Source organism: Nicotiana attenuata, unplaced genomic scaffold, assembly GCF_001879085.1.
Source record: "Nicotiana attenuata strain UT unplaced genomic scaffold, NIATTr2, whole genome shotgun sequence".
Classification (NCBI taxonomy): Eukaryota; Viridiplantae; Streptophyta; class Magnoliopsida; order Solanales; family Solanaceae; genus Nicotiana; species Nicotiana attenuata.
In genome coordinates this window covers 99,439-119,158 of record NW_017671351.1, presented here as the reverse complement: position 1 = coordinate 119,158, position 19,720 = coordinate 99,439, and the positions used below count along the sequence as shown (strand labels likewise).

General features: G+C 41.8%; 1 protein-coding gene across 1 annotated transcript; it reads left to right on the top strand.

Moving 5' to 3' along the window:
• The first annotated feature begins 3,463 nt into the window (after positions 1-3,463).
• LOC109207745 lies at positions 3,464-6,469 on the top strand. The gene is made up of 4 exons (XM_019370729.1): positions 3,464-3,897; positions 4,054-4,246; positions 5,227-5,373; positions 5,663-6,469. Exons 1-4 carry the CDS (start codon positions 3,464-3,466, stop codon positions 6,467-6,469), a joined length of 1,581 nt encoding a protein of 526 aa, XP_019226274.1.
• The last annotated feature ends 13,251 nt before the right edge of the window (positions 6,470-19,720 follow it).

Here is a 19,720-nt window from a genome sequence, read left to right as displayed (position 1 = left end):
AAGAAAAAATATTCAATTAAACTAACACAAATGAAATAGCATAGAAAGTCACTCATACAATCTCCTCACCCCACACTTAAAATTGTGCAATGTCCTCAATGCACACTATAAATAATAAGAGGGTAAAAGAGACTCCCTGGTAGGCAAAAGGCCGAAGCATTAGCAGCTCACGGGATACTCAGACTTCTCCCAGGTACAGTCCTTTGTGCGGGAACCCCACACTCAGTTTCAAACACATGCTCGCTTTTGCACTCGCCTATTAGCTTTGACTCCATGCTCTTACTCCTACAAAATACAAAAATAATACTACAAAAAAGATAATACAATAAAATAATGTAACACAATAAAATATAAAAAAAAAGTAAACAAAAAAAATGGAATTGGGTTGCCTCCCAACAAGCGCTTGATTTAACGTCGCGGCATGACGCCATCACTTTCACCACTTTTCCTTCCACTTTGAGGATATAAATTGCGCCCCCAATTTTGCATCAATTTTTCTGTCACGTTCATGAGGCGGTGGTGTGAAAATAAATGAACCAAGCAATAGATATCGCATCTTGAACTTCTTGGCCCTTAAGTGAGGAATGTCGTTTTGTCTCCTTGGCATTGCAAATTTCAGAATATAAACACTTCGTTCCTCATCCATTGACTCCTCTATATGCTCGAATGGATCAATTCCCATGTCACCAACCAAACATAATGTTGAAAAATATTTAGAATGAGGTCCAATACGCTCTAACTCCAAAATTGTATTATTTTTGACATCCTCAATTTCGCACTCTTCGTCAACCTTGGCATCATTAATAATATTTTGGTCTAATAATTGGTATTCTCGTTTTAGCTCCTCAATTTAGTCTAGAAGATCTTTTTCAGCTTCACATAACTTATCACTAAATTGTTGGGCGTTACATGCATCAACCTTTGCACTCATATCTGCATCTAAGTCGTGAATAGCAGTGCCAAATTTCTCGATCTCTTGTCCCAGTTTAGCTCTTCCTTCAATTAGGTCTTGTATCCCATCTGTAATTTTCTCACGTTGAGCCTCATATATTTCCAATCTTTCAGCTTGTTCCACCAGCCAAGTTGGACTCAAAATCTCCTCTTTTTCAAAATTTTCTTCTTGTTGGTGCTCGCTCTCTTCATTTAATTCTTCCATACTGGCCTTCATTCTTGTGATTTTTGCCCTCATTCTTTTCGTATCTTTTCTAAGTTCATCATGTTGCTATGCTACTTGCCTTAGAATATCCCTAAAATATGCATCACGTTCCATATCATGTACTTCATTGCCCCTATCAAACTCACAAACATTATAAGAAAGATCATAATAAGAGCTCTGAGAAGGATAATAAGAATTAGGACAACCATCCCAATGGTCATCTTGACCACCACATATATGACAAATATTCCACTCAAAGGATTGAGATTGTGCGCACAACTCGCTCCCGGGAACATTCTGACAATTTTTCCACCAGTGAGGTCCTCCACAATATGGACAAGGATCATCATAATAAGAATAACAAATATTCGACCAATTCTCATTCCAAGAAGCCATGTCAACAAAGATAATAAAATATTAAACTAAGATAATAATAAAAAGAAACTTGAATGGACAAAAAGTAAAAATCTAACCTAGTAGACTAGTTAATTTCTAAGTCCCCGGCAACGGCATCAAAAACTTGTTGCGGCCAAATGCACACGCAAGTATACGCGGTCGTCAAGTAATAAAGTGACTAAAAGTCGGATGTCGATCCCACGAGGACTTGTGATTAACTATTAACTAAATTAGACTATCCTGATTTTCTAAATAAGAATTAAACCTAGAAGTAATTGATTCTAAACTAATTAAATAAAGAATATAAATAATGAACTTTAAATAGAGGAAGATCAGATTTTTATGATATCAATGTAATGAAAACGATCTAGGATTATGGGCTATCTAACATTCCTATTGTATTCTTCAATTGAATTAACTAACTAATTTATCTAGTTTATTGGTTGACAGGGTTAATATTGCTCATAAGAATCTGTCGAGTTCTTACTCGCCTATTCAAGCTAACCTAACTCCTATATGTCCATGGAATTAGAATCAACAAGAACGCATTTATAATTCCTGTAAATCAACCAAGCAAGGCAATTAGGTATATGTCTATCCTAACCGCGAATTCGTTCCCCGAGGCCCAGGTTCAAGAACTTGCTCTACTCAATCCTATATGCAATCTAGAATTCCCACTTTCGAGTTCAACTCTAGATTCGTAGATAGTATTCAATTGGTGATCAAGCAATCAAATAATTAAGTGCAAGACTGAATAAATAAACCAATATGATAAATCAAGAAATCAAAATCAATATCCGAATAACAATAGTCATGAAAGAACCACAACCCTAGAACGTGAAGTTTAGCTCCACATAGACATGGTAGAAAAATAACAAATCATACAAAGAAACATAAAAAGACTCAGTTGGTGGAAGAAAAGATGAAACCCGGCCTCCACGGCGGCTCTGTGCTTGTGTTTTCCTCTCAAAAACGTCCTCCTCCCTCAAAATACCGTTTTTCTATGTATATACACCAAGTAGGGTTGGGCCCAAACAATTATACCTTCTCCAATGTGAAAAAGGACACTTTTCCCGGGTGACTAGCGCGAGCTCGCGCATCCTTCGCGCATGACTTCGCGCATATTCCTTGACATTCTGCCTCCAGCTCCTTAACTAGCGCGACTTCGCGCTAACCTCGCACTAGAGTTCGCGCAGTTTTCACCCTGTTCCCTTCTGAATGTGGAACAACGTAAAACATGAAAGTTGTAGACCTTTGAGATAGCTTTCCAACCATATTTTGTGGAGCTGAAATGGAGTTCTGAGCAAAGAGTTATATCTATTACTAGACAGTGCGCAATATGCCTACTGGAGTCTTCGTTCGCTCTAACTATCATCCGTTGACCCCCAAACACGATCCCGGCTTAATTCCTTGATCTTTTACTCAAACGTTAAAGCTCCAAATCACTTGAATTCATTCCATAACATTTACAAAGCTCGGAATCACTCCTACAAGGCATAAAATACACCATTAGTGCAAGAAACTAGCGACTAAAGCGCAAACTAAATTAAAGTGCAGTAAATTAGAGTGTAATAAGCGACTAAAATATGTAATTATAGCCTACCATCAACCACTTTGGGAAACTCTCAGATTAAAATCTTCCCAATGCAATGTGCCTTGGTGTGTAATTGGAGATTTTAATGTTATTGCTTCTATGAAGAGAAAATAGGAGGCATTCCCTACCAACTCAACAAAAGCATGGAGTTTCTGAGCATGATTGAGGATTGTGGTCTAACTGACCTTGGTTACTATGGCCCCGGATATACTTAGTCAAATGGTAGAGGTCCATGCTCCATTGTTTGGAAAATATTGGATAGAGGGTTAGTCAATGACAAATGGCTAGTTTCTTTCCCTGCAACTACTATCTCTCACATGGCATCTGCAGGCTCTGATCATTCCCCTCTTCATATGGAAATGAATGTAAGGCCTGACACTACCAAAAAATACTTCAAGTTCCTGAACTGCTGGACTCAGAATGCCACCTTTCTGCCTCTGGTTCAACAAATCTGGGAGAGCCCAGTACTGGGTAATGCCATGAGAGTTTTCCATCTGAAAATTAAGGCTCTGTGTAGTGCTATGAGCAAGTGGTCAAGACAAGAATATGGAGACATTTTTAAGCAGACCAAAGAATATGAAGGAAAAATGAAGAGAGCAGAAGAAGCATGGATTCAATCCAATAAGGAAGAAGACAGAGCTGCCCTCAATGAGATCAATGCCCAGTACATCAAACACCTAAAGGTGGAGGAGTCAGTCCTCAAACAAACGACCCAACTGCAGTGGTTCAAAGATGGAGATGCCAACACCAGGTATTTCCACAGTCTGATCAGAGGAAGAAGAAGAAAGTTGTACATTCACAAAATAAAGAATGAGGAGGGTTAGTGGATATAAGGTGATGAATCTATTGGACAGGCAGCCTGTGATCACTTTGAAAACCTATTTACTGATCCTGGGGGTGTTATCAGGGAAGACCTAATCTCTTGTATTCCTACAATGGTCACACCTGAAGACAATGAATTGCTTGCCACACAGCCTACATTGGAGGAACTCAAACAAGTGGTGTTTTCAATGTACCCCACCAGTGCTGCAGGTCCAGATGGGCTAAATGGTAAAGTTTTCCATCACTGCTGGGAAATCATCAAAGATGACCTTTTCAAGGTTGTCCTTGCCTTTTTTTGTGGCAACTCTATGCCTAGACACATGACCCAAGCCTGCCTTGTTCTACTCCCCAAAGTTGAATTCCCCAACTCCCTGAGTGAATTTAGGCCAATTAGCTTGAGTAACTTCATAAACAAAATCATATCCAAACTTAGGGGTGTTACAATTAAAAATTACGAAAAATACGAATACAAACCGAAACCAGAACCAAACCGAACCTAAAAAATGTATTACGTTTTTGGTTTGGTTTTGGTTTTGGTTTTAGTAATTTTAAAAATTCGAATCTAAAGTTTGGTTTGGTTTTGGTTTTAATCAGAAAAAAACCGGAAAAAAAATCGAACCAAACCGACTATAGGAGTAGCTATTTCAAATTTATTATTACACCTATATATATGTATATTTTTATACAAAGTTTCAAAAATTTAATGGTAAATTTTAATAGTTTGCACTTTTAGTATAGTTCTTTACCTTTACATTCTAGTTTGATTGGTAATTTTCTTTTGTTAAGTGTAAGAATCCATTTCGTGTTAAAAAATAATATATGTTTAATTGAGTCCTTAAATTATTCATCACTATTTGATTCAATTATCATCAATATATCTTAGTAAATAATAGATTTCTCAAAGGGCAATTAATTTGATAGTGTTACGTTGAAAATGTGATCGCCGGAATATGTGTTTGGTAGTGTATGTCTTATATTTAAAAAAAAATGACAAATAACCGAAAAAACCAAAAACCCGACATAAACCGAATCGAGAAAAAACCAACTTAATTGGTTTGGTTTGGTTCTGATATTTGAAAAACCGACTTACTTGGTTTGGTTTCTTTTTAGGGAAAAACCGATCCAAACCGAACCATGAACACCCCTATCCAAATTCATATGTTCTAGAATTGCTCCTATTCTTCCCAGAATCATTTCTCCAAACCAATCTGGCTTTGTCAATGGCAGAAGAATATCTGAAAACATTATGCTGGCCCAGGAAATTGTTCAAGGCATCAAAAAGCCAAATATTGGTGCTAATGAGGTTATCAAAATTGATATGACCAAAGCATATGATAGGGTGTCTTGGGATTTCACTTGTATCATGATGAGGAGATTGGGCTTCAGTGAGTTCATCATTGACATGGTATGGAGAACCTTATCCAACAACTGGTATTCTGTGATCATCAATGGTGTTAGGTGTGGTTTCTTTCACTCCACCAGAGGCTTAAAGCAAGGTGACCCACTAGCACCATCTTTGTTCATTATGGGGGGCAGAACTTCTCTCCAGAATGCTCAACAATCTTACTCATGACCAATTTTTCAATGGGTTCTACATGGAGAAAAGAGGGCCCTAGGTCAATCACCTTAGTTTTGTAGATGATGTGATCATCTTCACATCTGGTTCTAGTTCCTCCCTTCAAAAAATCATGCAGACTCTTGATGATTATGAATCCACTTCTGGGCAACTAATCAATAAAAGCAAGAGCCACTTCATGATAGCCCCATGTGCCTTCCACTACACCATCAGGAGAATTCAACAAATCACTGGCTTTTCAAGAAAGGAATCACTTCTAACCTACCTAGGTTGCCCCCTATACACTGGCAGGACAAGAATCATTCACTTCAATTGCCTCATTTCCAAGGTGATGAGTAGAATTAGAGGGTGGCATGGCAGGCTCCTCTCTTATGGTGGTAGGTTAACCCTAATCAAATATGTTCTTCAGTCATTACCTATTCATTTACTCTCAGCTGTTTCTCCTCCCAAAACTATCCTTAAGCAAATTGAAAAGCTCACAGCAAATTTCTTTTGGGGAATGGACAAAGAAAGAAATAGATATCATTGGGCATCATTGCAGAAAATGTCCATCACTCAGGAGGAAGGTGGAATTGGGCTCAGAGCCATTGAAGATGTGTGTAAGTCAATGGAATTCAAACAATGGTGGACCTTCAGAACAAAACAATCATTGTGGAGTAGTTTCCTCCTAGCTAAATATTGCCAAAGATCTCACCCCGTTTCTAAAAAGTGGAACTCAGGCCAATCTCAAACTTGGATGAAAATGATTCTGAACAGAAAGGAAGCTGAACATCACATACAGTGGAGATTGCACTCTGGTAATGCTAGTTTCTGGTGGGATAATTGGTTGGGAACTGGTAACCTAGCCAGCTATAGAGAAGGTAGTGGAAGACCTGGGAACATCAAGGTGTCCTACTTCTGGAATGCTGGCCAATGGGACATTTAAAAACTAAACACAGTGGCCCCCTCAGCTATGATCCCTCACATCATCCAAATCCCAATATATTACAACCCTCAGAGTATAGATGTTCCCATCTGGAAGCCCTCAACTTCACGGAAATTCAGCTGTGCCTCTGCCTGGGAAGTGATAAGGAAAAAACATTAGGTCCTCCTCACTAACAAGTGCATCTGGCACAAGAGGATCCCCTTCAAATGGTCATTTGGATTATGGAGAGCACTCAGAAATAAACTACCCACTGATGACAGAGTTGCCAGGTTTGGCCCTCCTATTGTCAGCAAATGTGTATGCTGCCTTCAGCCTGCAGCAGAAACTGTAAACCATGTTCTCAGCAATGGCAATTTTGCAAGAGCTGTTTGGAGGCATTACACAGCTCCTGTGGGTATATCTTTTAATTCCATATCCTTGTGTCAAATCCTTGTGAAATGGTGGATGGTTAAAAGAACCAATCAGGAGCAGAAGTTGATTCTTGACACCCTCCCCATCATAGTTAGCTGGAACCTATGGAAGAACAGGTGTAGTGCTAAATATGGAGGGAAGACTTCCTCCTTTGCAAGGGTCATCTTCTCAATCAACTCTGATGTACAGCTCCTTCTGAGAAGTTCTTATGAGCAAATCAAATGGCCCTTTAAATGGTCTGATCTCTACTCTATCATTGAAGGCATTAAGCACCCCCACTAATGTCCAGCAAGTTGCTTGGACAAGACCTGAATCTGGATTTGTTAAAGTCAATAGTGATGGGACTGCTTTGACAAATCCTGGGAAGATAGGTGCAGGGGCAATCATCATAGATCACAATGGTGAATTCATTCATGCCATCACAGCACCTTTGGGCATTGGTACAAATAATCTAGCTGAAACAGAAGCAGCATACTTGGGCATCATGTGGTGCATTTCTAATGGATTCTCCAAGATCCAAGTAGAAGCAGGCTCAGCCCTTTTAATTCACTGGCTATCAAATGAAGCAGCCCCACCCTGGACCCTTCACATGCATATTCAGAGGGTCAAGCAAGCATGCCAGCAATGTGAAGCTATCACCTTTAGACACATCTATAGGGAGGCAAACTATCCTGCAGACTCACTGTCTAAGCTGAGCCATCACATGAATACCATTACCCACTACAACACCATTTCTGAATTGCCCAATCATATCAGAGGTCAAATTTACATGGACCAAATTGGCACCCCAGCCTTCAGACACAAAGCAACAACCAGAATCCAGATCCCCACACACCTAGCCTCTGCCTCTTCTCATGGATATGGTTAACAAAAGAATGGAAAAGGGAGCAGAATTAAATGTCCAAAAGATTAGAGCAAAGCAAAATGGAGGCACTACCAGTAATAGTCCCATTCCTCTATGGATGAACCACCTGATTTTACTAACACTGTGTTTTCTTTTGCAGGTTGATCCCTCTTATAGACTACTTAGTACATTGTTGTTATTTCAGGGTGTGGCATCAGTCTTAGGGCTCATTCTCCTGAAACTGCAACAAAGACTAGAAGTAGATTATAGAAGTATTGAGGAAACACGCAATGCAGAAATACATATCCTCAGGATCTCCCCCTTACCCGAACCTCATTCAGCACCTATGACCTTCCTTTGGTCCAAGGCAACACCCCTCACACACACACAACCCCACAAAAAGACATCCCATTCCAATAGGCTGCCAAACACAAAAAGATCCACCTTGAGAGCAGAGGTCAGTAGGAAGCAAATGCAACCCACCCTGGCAATCTTATCCCTTCCCCTCTTACTTTTCCTCCCTCTCTGAACTCCTAGAACCCACAAGAACCTAGGAGTGAATTTGTGGAATCCAAATCAACTCCATACCAACTCCAGTGAACCCCTCACAAGTGACAGATTTCAAAAACTGAGCAGCAATGCTCTGTTTTCATCTAACTCTGTTTTTTATTTTGCAGGTTTACTTCCTTCTTCCCTAGCCTATCCAGTGAAATGCCTTCCAAGAGTGGTATTAGCATCTATGGTGCTCATTCTCTTGGAGACATATCATGAGACAGTCAAGGATCATCAAGCCAACAACATCACCACTCAGTTGTTCAACCAAATCCCCAGTTCAATCATCAGGATAGCAACAACTACAGCTGCAGATACTGCAGAAACCTCTAACTGCAGCACCATTTTCTCCTACTCCCACCTCACTGTTTCCAGCTCACACAAGAACCTGCACTCAGTCCTCCCCCATAAATCAGGGGTCACATTTTCCCCCCTGTCCCCAGACTTAGATCCAGTTCACACAAGAACCTGGTATCTGAGCCCCCCTTTTCTAACATGTTTGTTCATCTTGTAGGTACATGGACCAGACTGGATCAAAGGTGGCACCTTCAGTTAGTGGTATCAGCAATCCAATTGCTCATTCTGTTGAAGGTGCACCAATTGAACCAAGTCTGCCTCTCCACCAACACTCAAACTCAACAGCACCCATTCATAGGCTGTCACCCACATTCAGCCAGCAACATCAGAAGCTCCACTCTCAAAGAATTGCCTCCTCACTTAGGCTATCCCATAAGGCAAGTCATCAGAAGCAGTTACAGGATCAGAAGCTGACAAGAACCACAGACACTAAGGTCATCACACCCATATCTGATTTCATGAAAATTGAAACAGAATTGGGACAGCCGGTTTGCTCACTTTCTTCTGTCATGTTCAGTAGACAACAGCATAGCAAGGCAACTCCTCACGACATCTTTTTGAAAACTATCTTCCATTTGGCTTTCCTTGTCTTCAGTGTCAAAGCAAAGTGGAAGATAGTCTTCACCATTGTTTTTGGCAGAATCCCTTCTCTAGTAGGACATTTCCACATGCTCAATAGATGTAGATTGTGTTGTATATGGAAGTATATCTTCCATTCTTATTGTATAGCAGTCTTAGGATATTTTGTGCAATCTTGTATAGCTGACCTAGGCTTACTACACTTGTATTTTGTAACTCCAATTGTCTATCACTGTTGGATAGACATTGGAACTTTCTTCATAGGTCTGATCTTTCTTAGTATTCAGGTGTCATTTGGTTACCTTATATGGTTGACCAAATGCACAGTCATCTTACATGTGGAGGTAAGGTTCATGTCCCCTTCCACTTTTGTTGTACTTTATTTTATATTGATGAAAATCAGCCCTCGGCACAATGCCTAGTGGATTATCAAAAAAAATAGCCAATTTTCCTTTTTTAAAATTATAAAAAAATAGGAAACTAACTTCTGGAAATAAATTGAAAGCACTAATATGATTTATAACATATAACTAACAAATTAAAAATACAGGACTTAATTTTATGAATATAAAACACAATTAAATCTTAAAATGGCTAATATTGCAATTATGTGCAATTAGCTTTTAAAAATACAAAAAAAAATTGTAAAAACCTATAAAAATTACCTTAGCTATATCTTGGCATAAAAATGAAAATCAAATAGATGAATTACAAAAAATAATAATTTTGGAAATGATTATTGGGTTTTATGGATAAAAAAAAGGGAAATAAATTGATTTGAAAAACCTTAAAAATTATGGAAAAAATAATAAAACACTTGAATATGCTTACATATGCATATATGTGCCATTTTGAAGTTATTTTGCATATTGAAAATATATAGGAAAAAATTGGGTGTCAACAGCTGCCCCTCTTTACCCGGGAAGGATGAAAGAGCTTTCGGGTAAAGATATGATGGCCAATTTTGACCGGGCAAAATGCTTTGAAGAGGTTTAGGCCGCACCCCGGTTTCCGAGCTGCCTACATATCCCTAGTTATACAGGAGTCAGGCCATATGTATTTCAGGATCCGTCGGCGGAGTATGCCGACGGGTACTTTCCAAGAACGGACGCAATATCTAGGGCTGGATGAGTGGACGGCTTACGGGAACGGTTAGGTTTGATATGGCTGCGGGCACTGGAGCGAAACCGCTCCCGCCGGGATGGCTGTTTCTTGCCGGTATACATGCAAATAAGCAATACAAGCGTATATTGTGCGTAAATTTAAACATGATGCAAATTCCCGCTGGACCATGAATGCTGTCTTTGAATGGTTAGGATAAAGTCTTTAGACCATGATTTCCTAGGGCATGGAGCGTATAATAAAGGATTCGCAGGCCATGAAATGTGTTCTCGAGCTACGAGGATGGTGCCTCCGAACCATGATGCCTTTGAATAATGATATGCAAAAAGATTCAAAGGGGTCCTTAGGCCATGACATAGTGTTCTTGGGCTATGAGGATGGTTCCTCCGAACGATGGCGCCTTTGGATGGGTTGGCGATATTTCAGCCCATGAAGGATGCAGTAGCATGTGGCTATCTTTCAGCCGTGCAATGTGGCGATATTTCAGTCGTGCAATGTGGCGATCATTCAGCCGTACAATGTGACGATCTTTCAGCCGTGCAATGTGGCGATCTTTCTGCCGTGCAATGTGGCGATCTTTCAGCCATGCAATGTGGCGATCTTTCAGTCGTGCAATGTGGCAATATTTCAGCCGTGCAATGTGGCGATCTTTCAGCCATGCAATGTGGCGATCTTTCAGCCGTGCAATGTGGCAATCTTTCATCCGTACAATGTGGCGATCTTTTAGCCGTGCAATGTGGCGATCTTTTAGCCGTGCAATGTGGCGATCTTTCGGCCGTGCAATGTGGTGATCTTTTAGCCTTGCAATGTGGCGATCTTTCAGCTGTGCAATGTGGATGGAGACAGCGTTTAGTCTCGGAAGGCAGAATGGTAGCCTTATGCAATGCAGATGCAGATAGAGGTAGAGCTTAACCTCGGAAGGCAGAATGGTAGCCTTATGCAGATTGGAAGGCAGAATGGTAGCCTTATGCAATGCAGATGCAGATAGAGGTAGAGCTTAACCTCGGAAGCCAGAATGGTAGCCTTATGCAGATTGGAAGGCAGAATGGTAGCCTTATGCAATGCATATGCAGATAGAGGTAGAGCTTAACCTCGGAAGGCAGAATGGTAGCCTTATGCAAGAAATAAAATAGCAAATGACAGTAGAGTTTCTTAGCTGATATCAGATTGCGGCGCGGTGATTACTTGGAGCATTGTGACATACAGAACATTATGGGTGTGTGCTGATAGCAGATGTTGGTAAGTGTAATGGTTCGGAGAATCGTATTCTTGAACAATGTTTGTTCTATGGACGTATAGTACGTTCAATGACTTCGTAATCTTGGTGCCTGCATCCAAAGAAAAATGCTGAGTTTTGTAAAGGGGACGGTTAGTTCGTATCCTCGCTGGCTTTGCTTGACTCTTTCTGCTTTGATCTGGTGATACCGTCTGCATCATTGGGGTAGAATACCCGGCTGTTACTTGGGCCGACGTGCATAATCGGTATCAATCAAAGATCAGGGTCGAGGACGAGTAACTTGGGGCTCCTTCTGGGTCCATTTATCCTATCAGACCCGTCGATAGAATCAAGAGGGATATTGACCGAGAACACAGGTCGAACAGAGATCGATATTAGCCGTATAATGGAGAATGTAGGAGCACTGACCTGGGCGAAACTCTGCACGAAATGAAAGATGAAATGATCAAGGTCAAAGGTCACGAGGACTCATGAGCAAGAACGGCTTCGATAGATCTATCGGTCCCAAAGAGGCACCACAATTATCGGAGTACAACTTTAATGTGGATGCAACTTCCATCATATTGGCCATTGGACGCATCAAAGATACCAAGTGGCCTCAACCTTTACAAACTTATCCAACGCAGAGGGATCCCAACCAAATATGCAAATATCATGGCACACATGGCCAGAGAACGGAGGATTGTCGACAATTAAGAGAAGAAGTAGCTCGGTTATTCAACAATGGGCACCTTCGAGAATTTCCGAGCGACCGAGCTAAGAATCATTTCAGAAACAGAGATTCCAATAAACAAGATAAACAAGATGAGCCGCAAAAAGTCATCCATATTAGGGCTGTGCATGGATCAGATCGGATCGGATTTAGCACATTTCGGATCGGATTTCGGAGTTCGGATTCTAGAAAATACAATCCGAATTAATATTGGATCGGATCGGATTTTAAAGTTTGGATCGGATCATATTTCGGATCGAATTATTATGCCTCAATGTTGCAAACTCATATGTATATTTTCTTTGTAAAAGAGGCAATACACTAAGAAAAATTCATGTTTCTGGAATTATGAGAGTACTATGGTGCCAATATAGCTAAATCCATCAATTATAAAGGTAACAACTTGGAGGAAAATGTAAAAGAAGTACTAACTATCCGAAATTAAAGTTTAGTATACGTGCCCTAATAATTTTGGATTTTGGATCGGATCGTATTAAAATTATACCAATCCGAATCCGATCCGAAATCTAAAATTGGACGAATCAGTTCGGATTTTGGATATCCGATCCAAATGAACAGACCTAATCCATATGATCATTGGAAAATGCACCAAAGTATCAATCACAAGGGAAAAGCAGACTCAGGATTACATACCATAAGGGACTCTATCTTTCAACGACGAGGATGCGGTAGGGATCATTCAACCCCATAATAATGCACTGGTAATTTCTATACTCATGAATAAAATCGAGTTAAATGTGTACTAATTGATCCAAGTAGCTCGGTCAACATCATTCGATCGAGGGTCGTAGAACATCTCGGCCTACAGGACCAGATCATACCTGTGGCCTGAGTGCTAAACGAATTCAACATGGCTTGCGAAACAACTAAGGGAGAAATAACGTTGCCGGTATACATAGCAGGTACCACCCAGGAAACCAAGTTTTATGTAATCGAGGGGGACATGAGGTACAACGCCGGTTCGGGAGACGTGGATCCACAACATAAGGGTCGTGCCCTCGACCCTTCGCCAGGTATTAAAATTTCCAACACCAGAAGGGATAAAGACGGTTTACGGAGAATAACCCGCCGCAAGGGAGATGTTTGCCTTTGATGAAGTAATTCCAATATCAACACTGTTATTGACAAAGGGCTCAGGTTCGAAAGCAAAACAGGAAGCCAAATAGCAATCATCGATGCTAGCCTCGACCCAATCGAACAAGCAAGGGATTGACGAAGATGACGATTACGAGGTTCCTCGATCCTTTATTGCCCCGGTGATTCCGATGCTACCAAATTAACCGTCGAAGAGCTGGAGCAGGTTGTGCCGATTGAATATCTACCTGATTGAAAGGTATACCTGGGCACGGGGTTAACTCCCGAGCTCCGAAAAAAACTCATTTAATTTCTTACAGCTAATATGGATTGTTGCTTGGTCCCATCTTGATATGACAGGGATCCACCAGAGATCACTACTCACAAACTGAGCTTGGACTCGAAGTTTCATCCAGTAAAGCAGAAAAAGGAGACCCGAGTCCGAGATCAAGCATGCCTTCATCAAGGATGAGGTAACTAAACTCCTTAAAATAGGGTCCATCCGGGAGGTCAAATACCCAGGATGGTTAACAAACGTAGTAGTAGTTCGTAAGAAAGGGAACGAACTAAGAATGTGTGCTGATTATAAAGATTTAAATAAGGCATGCCCCAAAGATTCCTTCCCTTTGCCTAACATCGATCGCATGATCGATGCCACGACCGGCCACGAGATCCTCAGTTTTCTCGATGCGTACTCCGGGTACAACCAAATACGGATGGACCCGGATGATCAAGAAAAGACATCTTTCATCACTAAGTATGGCACATACTGCTATAACATAATTCCATTTGGATTAAAAAATGCCGGTGCCACATAGCAACGACAAGTAAACGAAATGTTCGAAGGACAAATAGGAAAATCCATGGAAGTTTACATTGTTGTTATGTTAGTGAAGTCCCTGCGACCAGAGGACCATTCAAAGCATTTCAAGGAAACCTTCAGTATATTGAAGAAGTAAAACATGAAGCTGAATCCAGAAAAGTGCATGTTCGGAGTCGGATCGGGTAAATTCCTCAGGTTCATATTTTCCAACCGAGGAATCGAGATCAACCCCGATAAGATCAAAGCTATCAAGGATATCACAGTAGTGGATAATGTCAAGGCCATAAAAAGGCTAACTGGGTGCATTGCAGCACTGGGGCGATTCATCTTGAGGTCTTCCGATAAAAGTCATCGATTTTTCTCGTTGCTGAAGAAGAAAAACAACTTCGCATGGACCCCGGAGTACCAACGGGTTTTAGAACAACTTATGCGGTATTTATCGAGCCCCCCATTGCTTCACACACCGAGGGCAGACGAACGACTATACTTGTATCTAGCAGCATCGGAAATAGCGGTAAGTGGAGTCCTAGTCCGGGAAGAACAAGGTACACAATTTCCAATTTATTATGTTAGTAGGACCTTAGGTAAGGCCGGAACTAGATATCCTCACCTAGAAAAATTGGCACTCACCTTTCTAAGTGCCTCTTGAAAAACTGAAACCATATTTTTAGTGCCATCCTATTTGTTTTGTGACAACCTACCCTTTATGAAATGTAACGCATAAACCCGAACTCTCGGGATGATTGGCCAAATGGGCCGTAGAAATCAGTGGGTACGATATCGAATATCAATCCCGAACAACCATTAAATCTCAAATTTTGGCAGATTTTGTGGCCGACTTTACGCCCGCCCTAATACCCGAAGTCGAAAGAGAGTTTTTTATAAACTCGGGAACTTCTTCGAGAATCTGGACCCTCTTTACGGACGGTGCCTCGAATGTAAAAGGGTCCGTACTTCGCATCATACCGAAGCCACTCACATGCAATATAGTTAGAAAATCTATTAGAACTGTAAAATTGACTAACAACGAGGTCGAATATGAGGCCATGATTGCAGGTCTCGAACTAGCCAAAGGCTTGGGGGTAGAGGTGATCGATGCTAAATGTGACTCCCTTCTTGTAGTAAACCAAGTAAATGGAACGTTCAAAATCACAGAAGAACAAATGTAAAGGTATCGAGACAAGTTACAAGTAACGTTACATCATTTCAAAGAGTGGACTTTGCAGCACGTGCCCCAGGATCAAAATAGTGAAGCCGGCGCCCTTGTAAACTTAGGGTCGTCGGTCAAAGACGACGAGCTCAACTCGGGGGCAGCCTTACAACTCATAAGGTCGGTAGTAGAGGAAGGTCACGCCTAAATAAACTCCACAAGTTTAACCCAGGATTGGAGAAATAAATACATAGAGTATTTGAAGACCAGGAACTTCCTTTAGATCCTAAGGAATCGAGGGCCCTGCGCACAAAGGTAGCCCGATTCAGCTTGTCCGAAGATGGAACCTTGTTAAGGAGAATATTCGATGGCCCACTAGCAGAATGTCTGGGAATAGGAGATACCGAATACGTTCTGAGGGAAGTTCACGAGGGGCACTTGTGGTAATCATTCAGGCGCTGAATCATCGGTTCAAAAGGTGATCAGAGCCGGTTATTACTGTATCGACATGGAAAAGGATGCGAAAGAGTTCATATGAAAATGTGACAAGTGCAAAAGGCATTCTCCGATGATTCACCAAGCCAGGGAGCTGTTGCATTCGATCTTATCTCTATGGCCATTCATGAAATGGTGGATGTACATCGTCGGCCCTCTTCCATCGGCACCAAGTAAGGCTCAATTTGTCTTATTTATGACTGACTATTTTTCTAAGTGGGTCGAAGCACAAGCATACGAGAAGGTCAAGGAGAAGGAAGTCATCGACTTCATTTGGGACCACATCATATGTCGGTTCGGGATACCATCCGAAATTGTATATGACAACCAAAAATAGTTTATCGGTAGTAAAGTGACCAAATTTCTCGAAGACCATGAGATCAAAAGGATCTTATCGACACCTTATCACCCTAGTGAGAACGGACAAGCCGAATCAACCAATAAAACCATAATCCAAAACCTCAAGATAATGTTGACTGACGCCAAGGGAAAATGGAAAGAGATCTTGCCCGAAGTTCTCTGGGCATATCGCACAACTTCGAAGTCCAGTACCGAGGCTACCCCATTCTCATTGGTTTATGGTGCCGAAGCTCTAATACCGATCGAAGTCGTTGAGCCGAGTATCAGATTCTCATATGCAACAAAGGAATCAAATGACGATGCCATGATTACGAGCCTAGCGCTATCGGATGAAAGCCGTGAAGCTGCCCTCGTTCAATTGGCCGCCCAAAAGCAACGGATCAAGAGGTATTACAATTGAAGGGCCAACCTTCGATACTTCAATGTCGGGGACTTAGTACTAAGGAAGGTCACACTAAGCACCCGGAATCCGAATGAAGGAAAATTGGGTCCGAATTGGGAAGGACCATACCAGATTCTCGATATCACATGGAAGTGATCCTATAATCTCGGAACGAGAAACGGAGAACAATTGGAAAATAACTCACCTTAAACGATAGTACTACTAAGGTACGACTCCATTTCATTCTTCCTATTTTCGGACTAACACTTTCAGGTGGTCGACAAGGAGTGGCACGAAGTCTTTAGGTTTGAAAGCACGTGTTGCACTCTTTTTCCCTTGAACCATTTTTGTCCCAATTGGGTTTTTCGGCAAGGTTTTTAACGAGTCAACAGTAGATCGTGCTAACTTAGAATCAAAGGATCGCGAATTGGTGTCGAAGGCAGCACTAGCAGTATCAGAGGTTCCTCTATAATCAACCTCGAATACTAGGGGGCAATTACCCTTGGATATCGATTTTTTGCGAGGAAATTAATTCTTAATAGAAAGGTCTCGATAGGTAAGATTTGTTGTAAGGGCCAAACCGTAAAACAAACCGTGCCCACATAGGTTGCTCGAGCCCTTGCATAAAACATTTATGCATGTATAACTATTTTTCACAAGAATAAAGAGAAGTACTTCCCTTGCAACTACCTTATGTCTAAGAAAAATTTCTACTTTACAATTTGGTACTTTCGATCTCTTAAGGAAACGAGCTCAAGGGCCGATTATAACCAGAGTTCGAATGATCACTCCCACACTCGGGGACTGTTGTCCGAAAAACAAACTCGAACAGATCAAACTATTAATCATCGGTGTAATTAGACCTCTTAAGCAACCCCCAAAATTTAAAGGCCACTGCCATACCCACTCGGGGACTGTTATCTTAGGCAAGCTTGGATAACTCGGGAAAGTAAGCTCACTGTGTTGTGCCCAATTAAAAGGCTACGGCCGTATTAACATGACCGAAGACGTCCGAGAACCGTAACAAAAAATAGACCTTCGAAATTTTTATAACCGGTTTTAAAGGCTACCCTCGGCAAACTATAATCTGAGTTACTTACTTTGGGAGAAGGTTCCCGTTAACATCGAACCTTCATGATGACTCAACAATAAAAATAATGTAAAGGCAGGGTTGTTCGAACTTGTACAACCTAAGCTATTTTATACTAATGCACTCCGGCCTTTGTGAATACAAGTAATAAAGCAAAGGAAAAGTTCGAAAGCCAAAAGGGAAAAGAATGCGTTGTATATATTTACCCAATAGTCTTTTACAGAGGCCAAAATGGCTTAATTAAAAAATTTACAATGGACGAAACGGCCTTAAAAGGATGCAAAAAGCAAGCAAAAAATATAAAGGCCTAAGTGGCATGGTCTTCATCGGAGGCAGCATCTCCGCCCTCGCATCTTCCTTGCCCTCAGACTCATTTAAGCTCTCTAAATCATCCTCGGGAAAGGCCAGTTTCCAAGCCCTGGCTTTTTCTGCTTTGGCATTATCGAGTTCAACCAGTATATCGAAGCCCTAAGCATGGACTCCCTCGAGGGCTTCCCTTCGAGCTTGCCACCTTGCATGATCCACCATGATTTTGGCATGCGCCTGGATGGCCTCGACGTCGAACTTGTATTGGGCCACTTTAGCATCGGTTTTGGTATTGTCCACGGCCGCCTCGGATTTGGCCACCTCGAGTTCATCGGCCAAGTTTTCCTTATCAGAAATAGCTAAGTCCAATCGGGATTAAAGCTCCTCGATTTTCTCGACCTACACCGATGCCTTCTTTTTTGCAGCTCGGAGTTGGGTCTCGGCTGACTCCAGTTGTGCTTGGGCGGCTTCCCTTTTTGAGGCTAAGATGTTCATATTTTTCTTGAGCTCCTCAGCCTCAGCTTGAATTGTAACTACCTGTGCCTGAAGCTCCATGATCTGTTCAGGCCTTTGCCGGACCTGCAGGATCGGATCGTTAATCACTATCTTCAATTCGTCTTCACTATCGTGAAGCACTAAAAATACCTGCTCGGCCATCTCGGCATGCTCATCCCGAGCGGTTACTAAATCGGCCTACAGCTTCTCACTGAGAAGCTTGTATGTGTCACTCTTCTTAGTGAGGTCCCGAACCTCGGCCTCGTGGTGAGTTAATTTCTCCCGGTATCGGAAAAAAGCCTCATGATGCAGCACCGAAGGCTGCAAGCATAAGGGACAGTGTTATGGTTATTTACAACTTTAAAATTTAGAATATATGAGAAGAAACACACACAAAGATACCCGATTTAATGCTTGTTGGGCCTCATTGAATGGCAGGGGGTTTCCACATTGTCCATCACTGCCTGATCTTCTTCGGTCACCAAGCACCAAAGGTAACTAGCAACCCCCGCGAGGGTAGAAAAAACCCAGGCATCCTCCGGGATAGAAAATGTTATTGACTGCCGGCGGTCAGGGTTAATACTTGGGGCTAGAATCAATCCACCATTTTCGGGCTCGATGAAGACCCAGCAGCACCCGATGACGGTACTTTCCTTGGCAACGGCAGGTCACTAAGCCTGGTGACGTCTTCTCAAGCTAGAAAATCGAACCATCCAAGAAGTCGTGGATATCAGTTTCCCTCTAAGGCCCCTTGTAAGAACGGCTTTCTAACATACCAGTCTCATAAATCATGGCGTCCGAAATCTGAGGGGACCCACTGATGTCGATCACTCCAAGATTGTCTCTCGGGGCACTTTCCGCTGTTTGAAAAGCATCGCCCCTGGTTTCTCTCTCGACCCCCTAGCTTAGGGAAGAATGGCCTCAACTCTTTCTAGCTTGGAACCGACCTCCTCACGTCGCGATAGTTCAACTTCAGCACCTGCTGGTTAGAGAACTTCTAAAACCGTGACACTAACCCGCGCACGGGCTACCAATTTGGATTTATCTTCCTCTTCTTCTTCTTTGAACTCACCCCTTAGTCGATGGACTGAGTCCGAGGATAGAATGCCGGTGCTTCTCGTGGGCTTGCGTCACCTCTTCTTTTCCGAGTTCGGGGAACTCGAAGCCCTTTTCCTCTTCTTTTCATAACCTTGCTTTGGAGTGGGACTTGATAGGCACATCCTCATCATCGGATGGAGGCC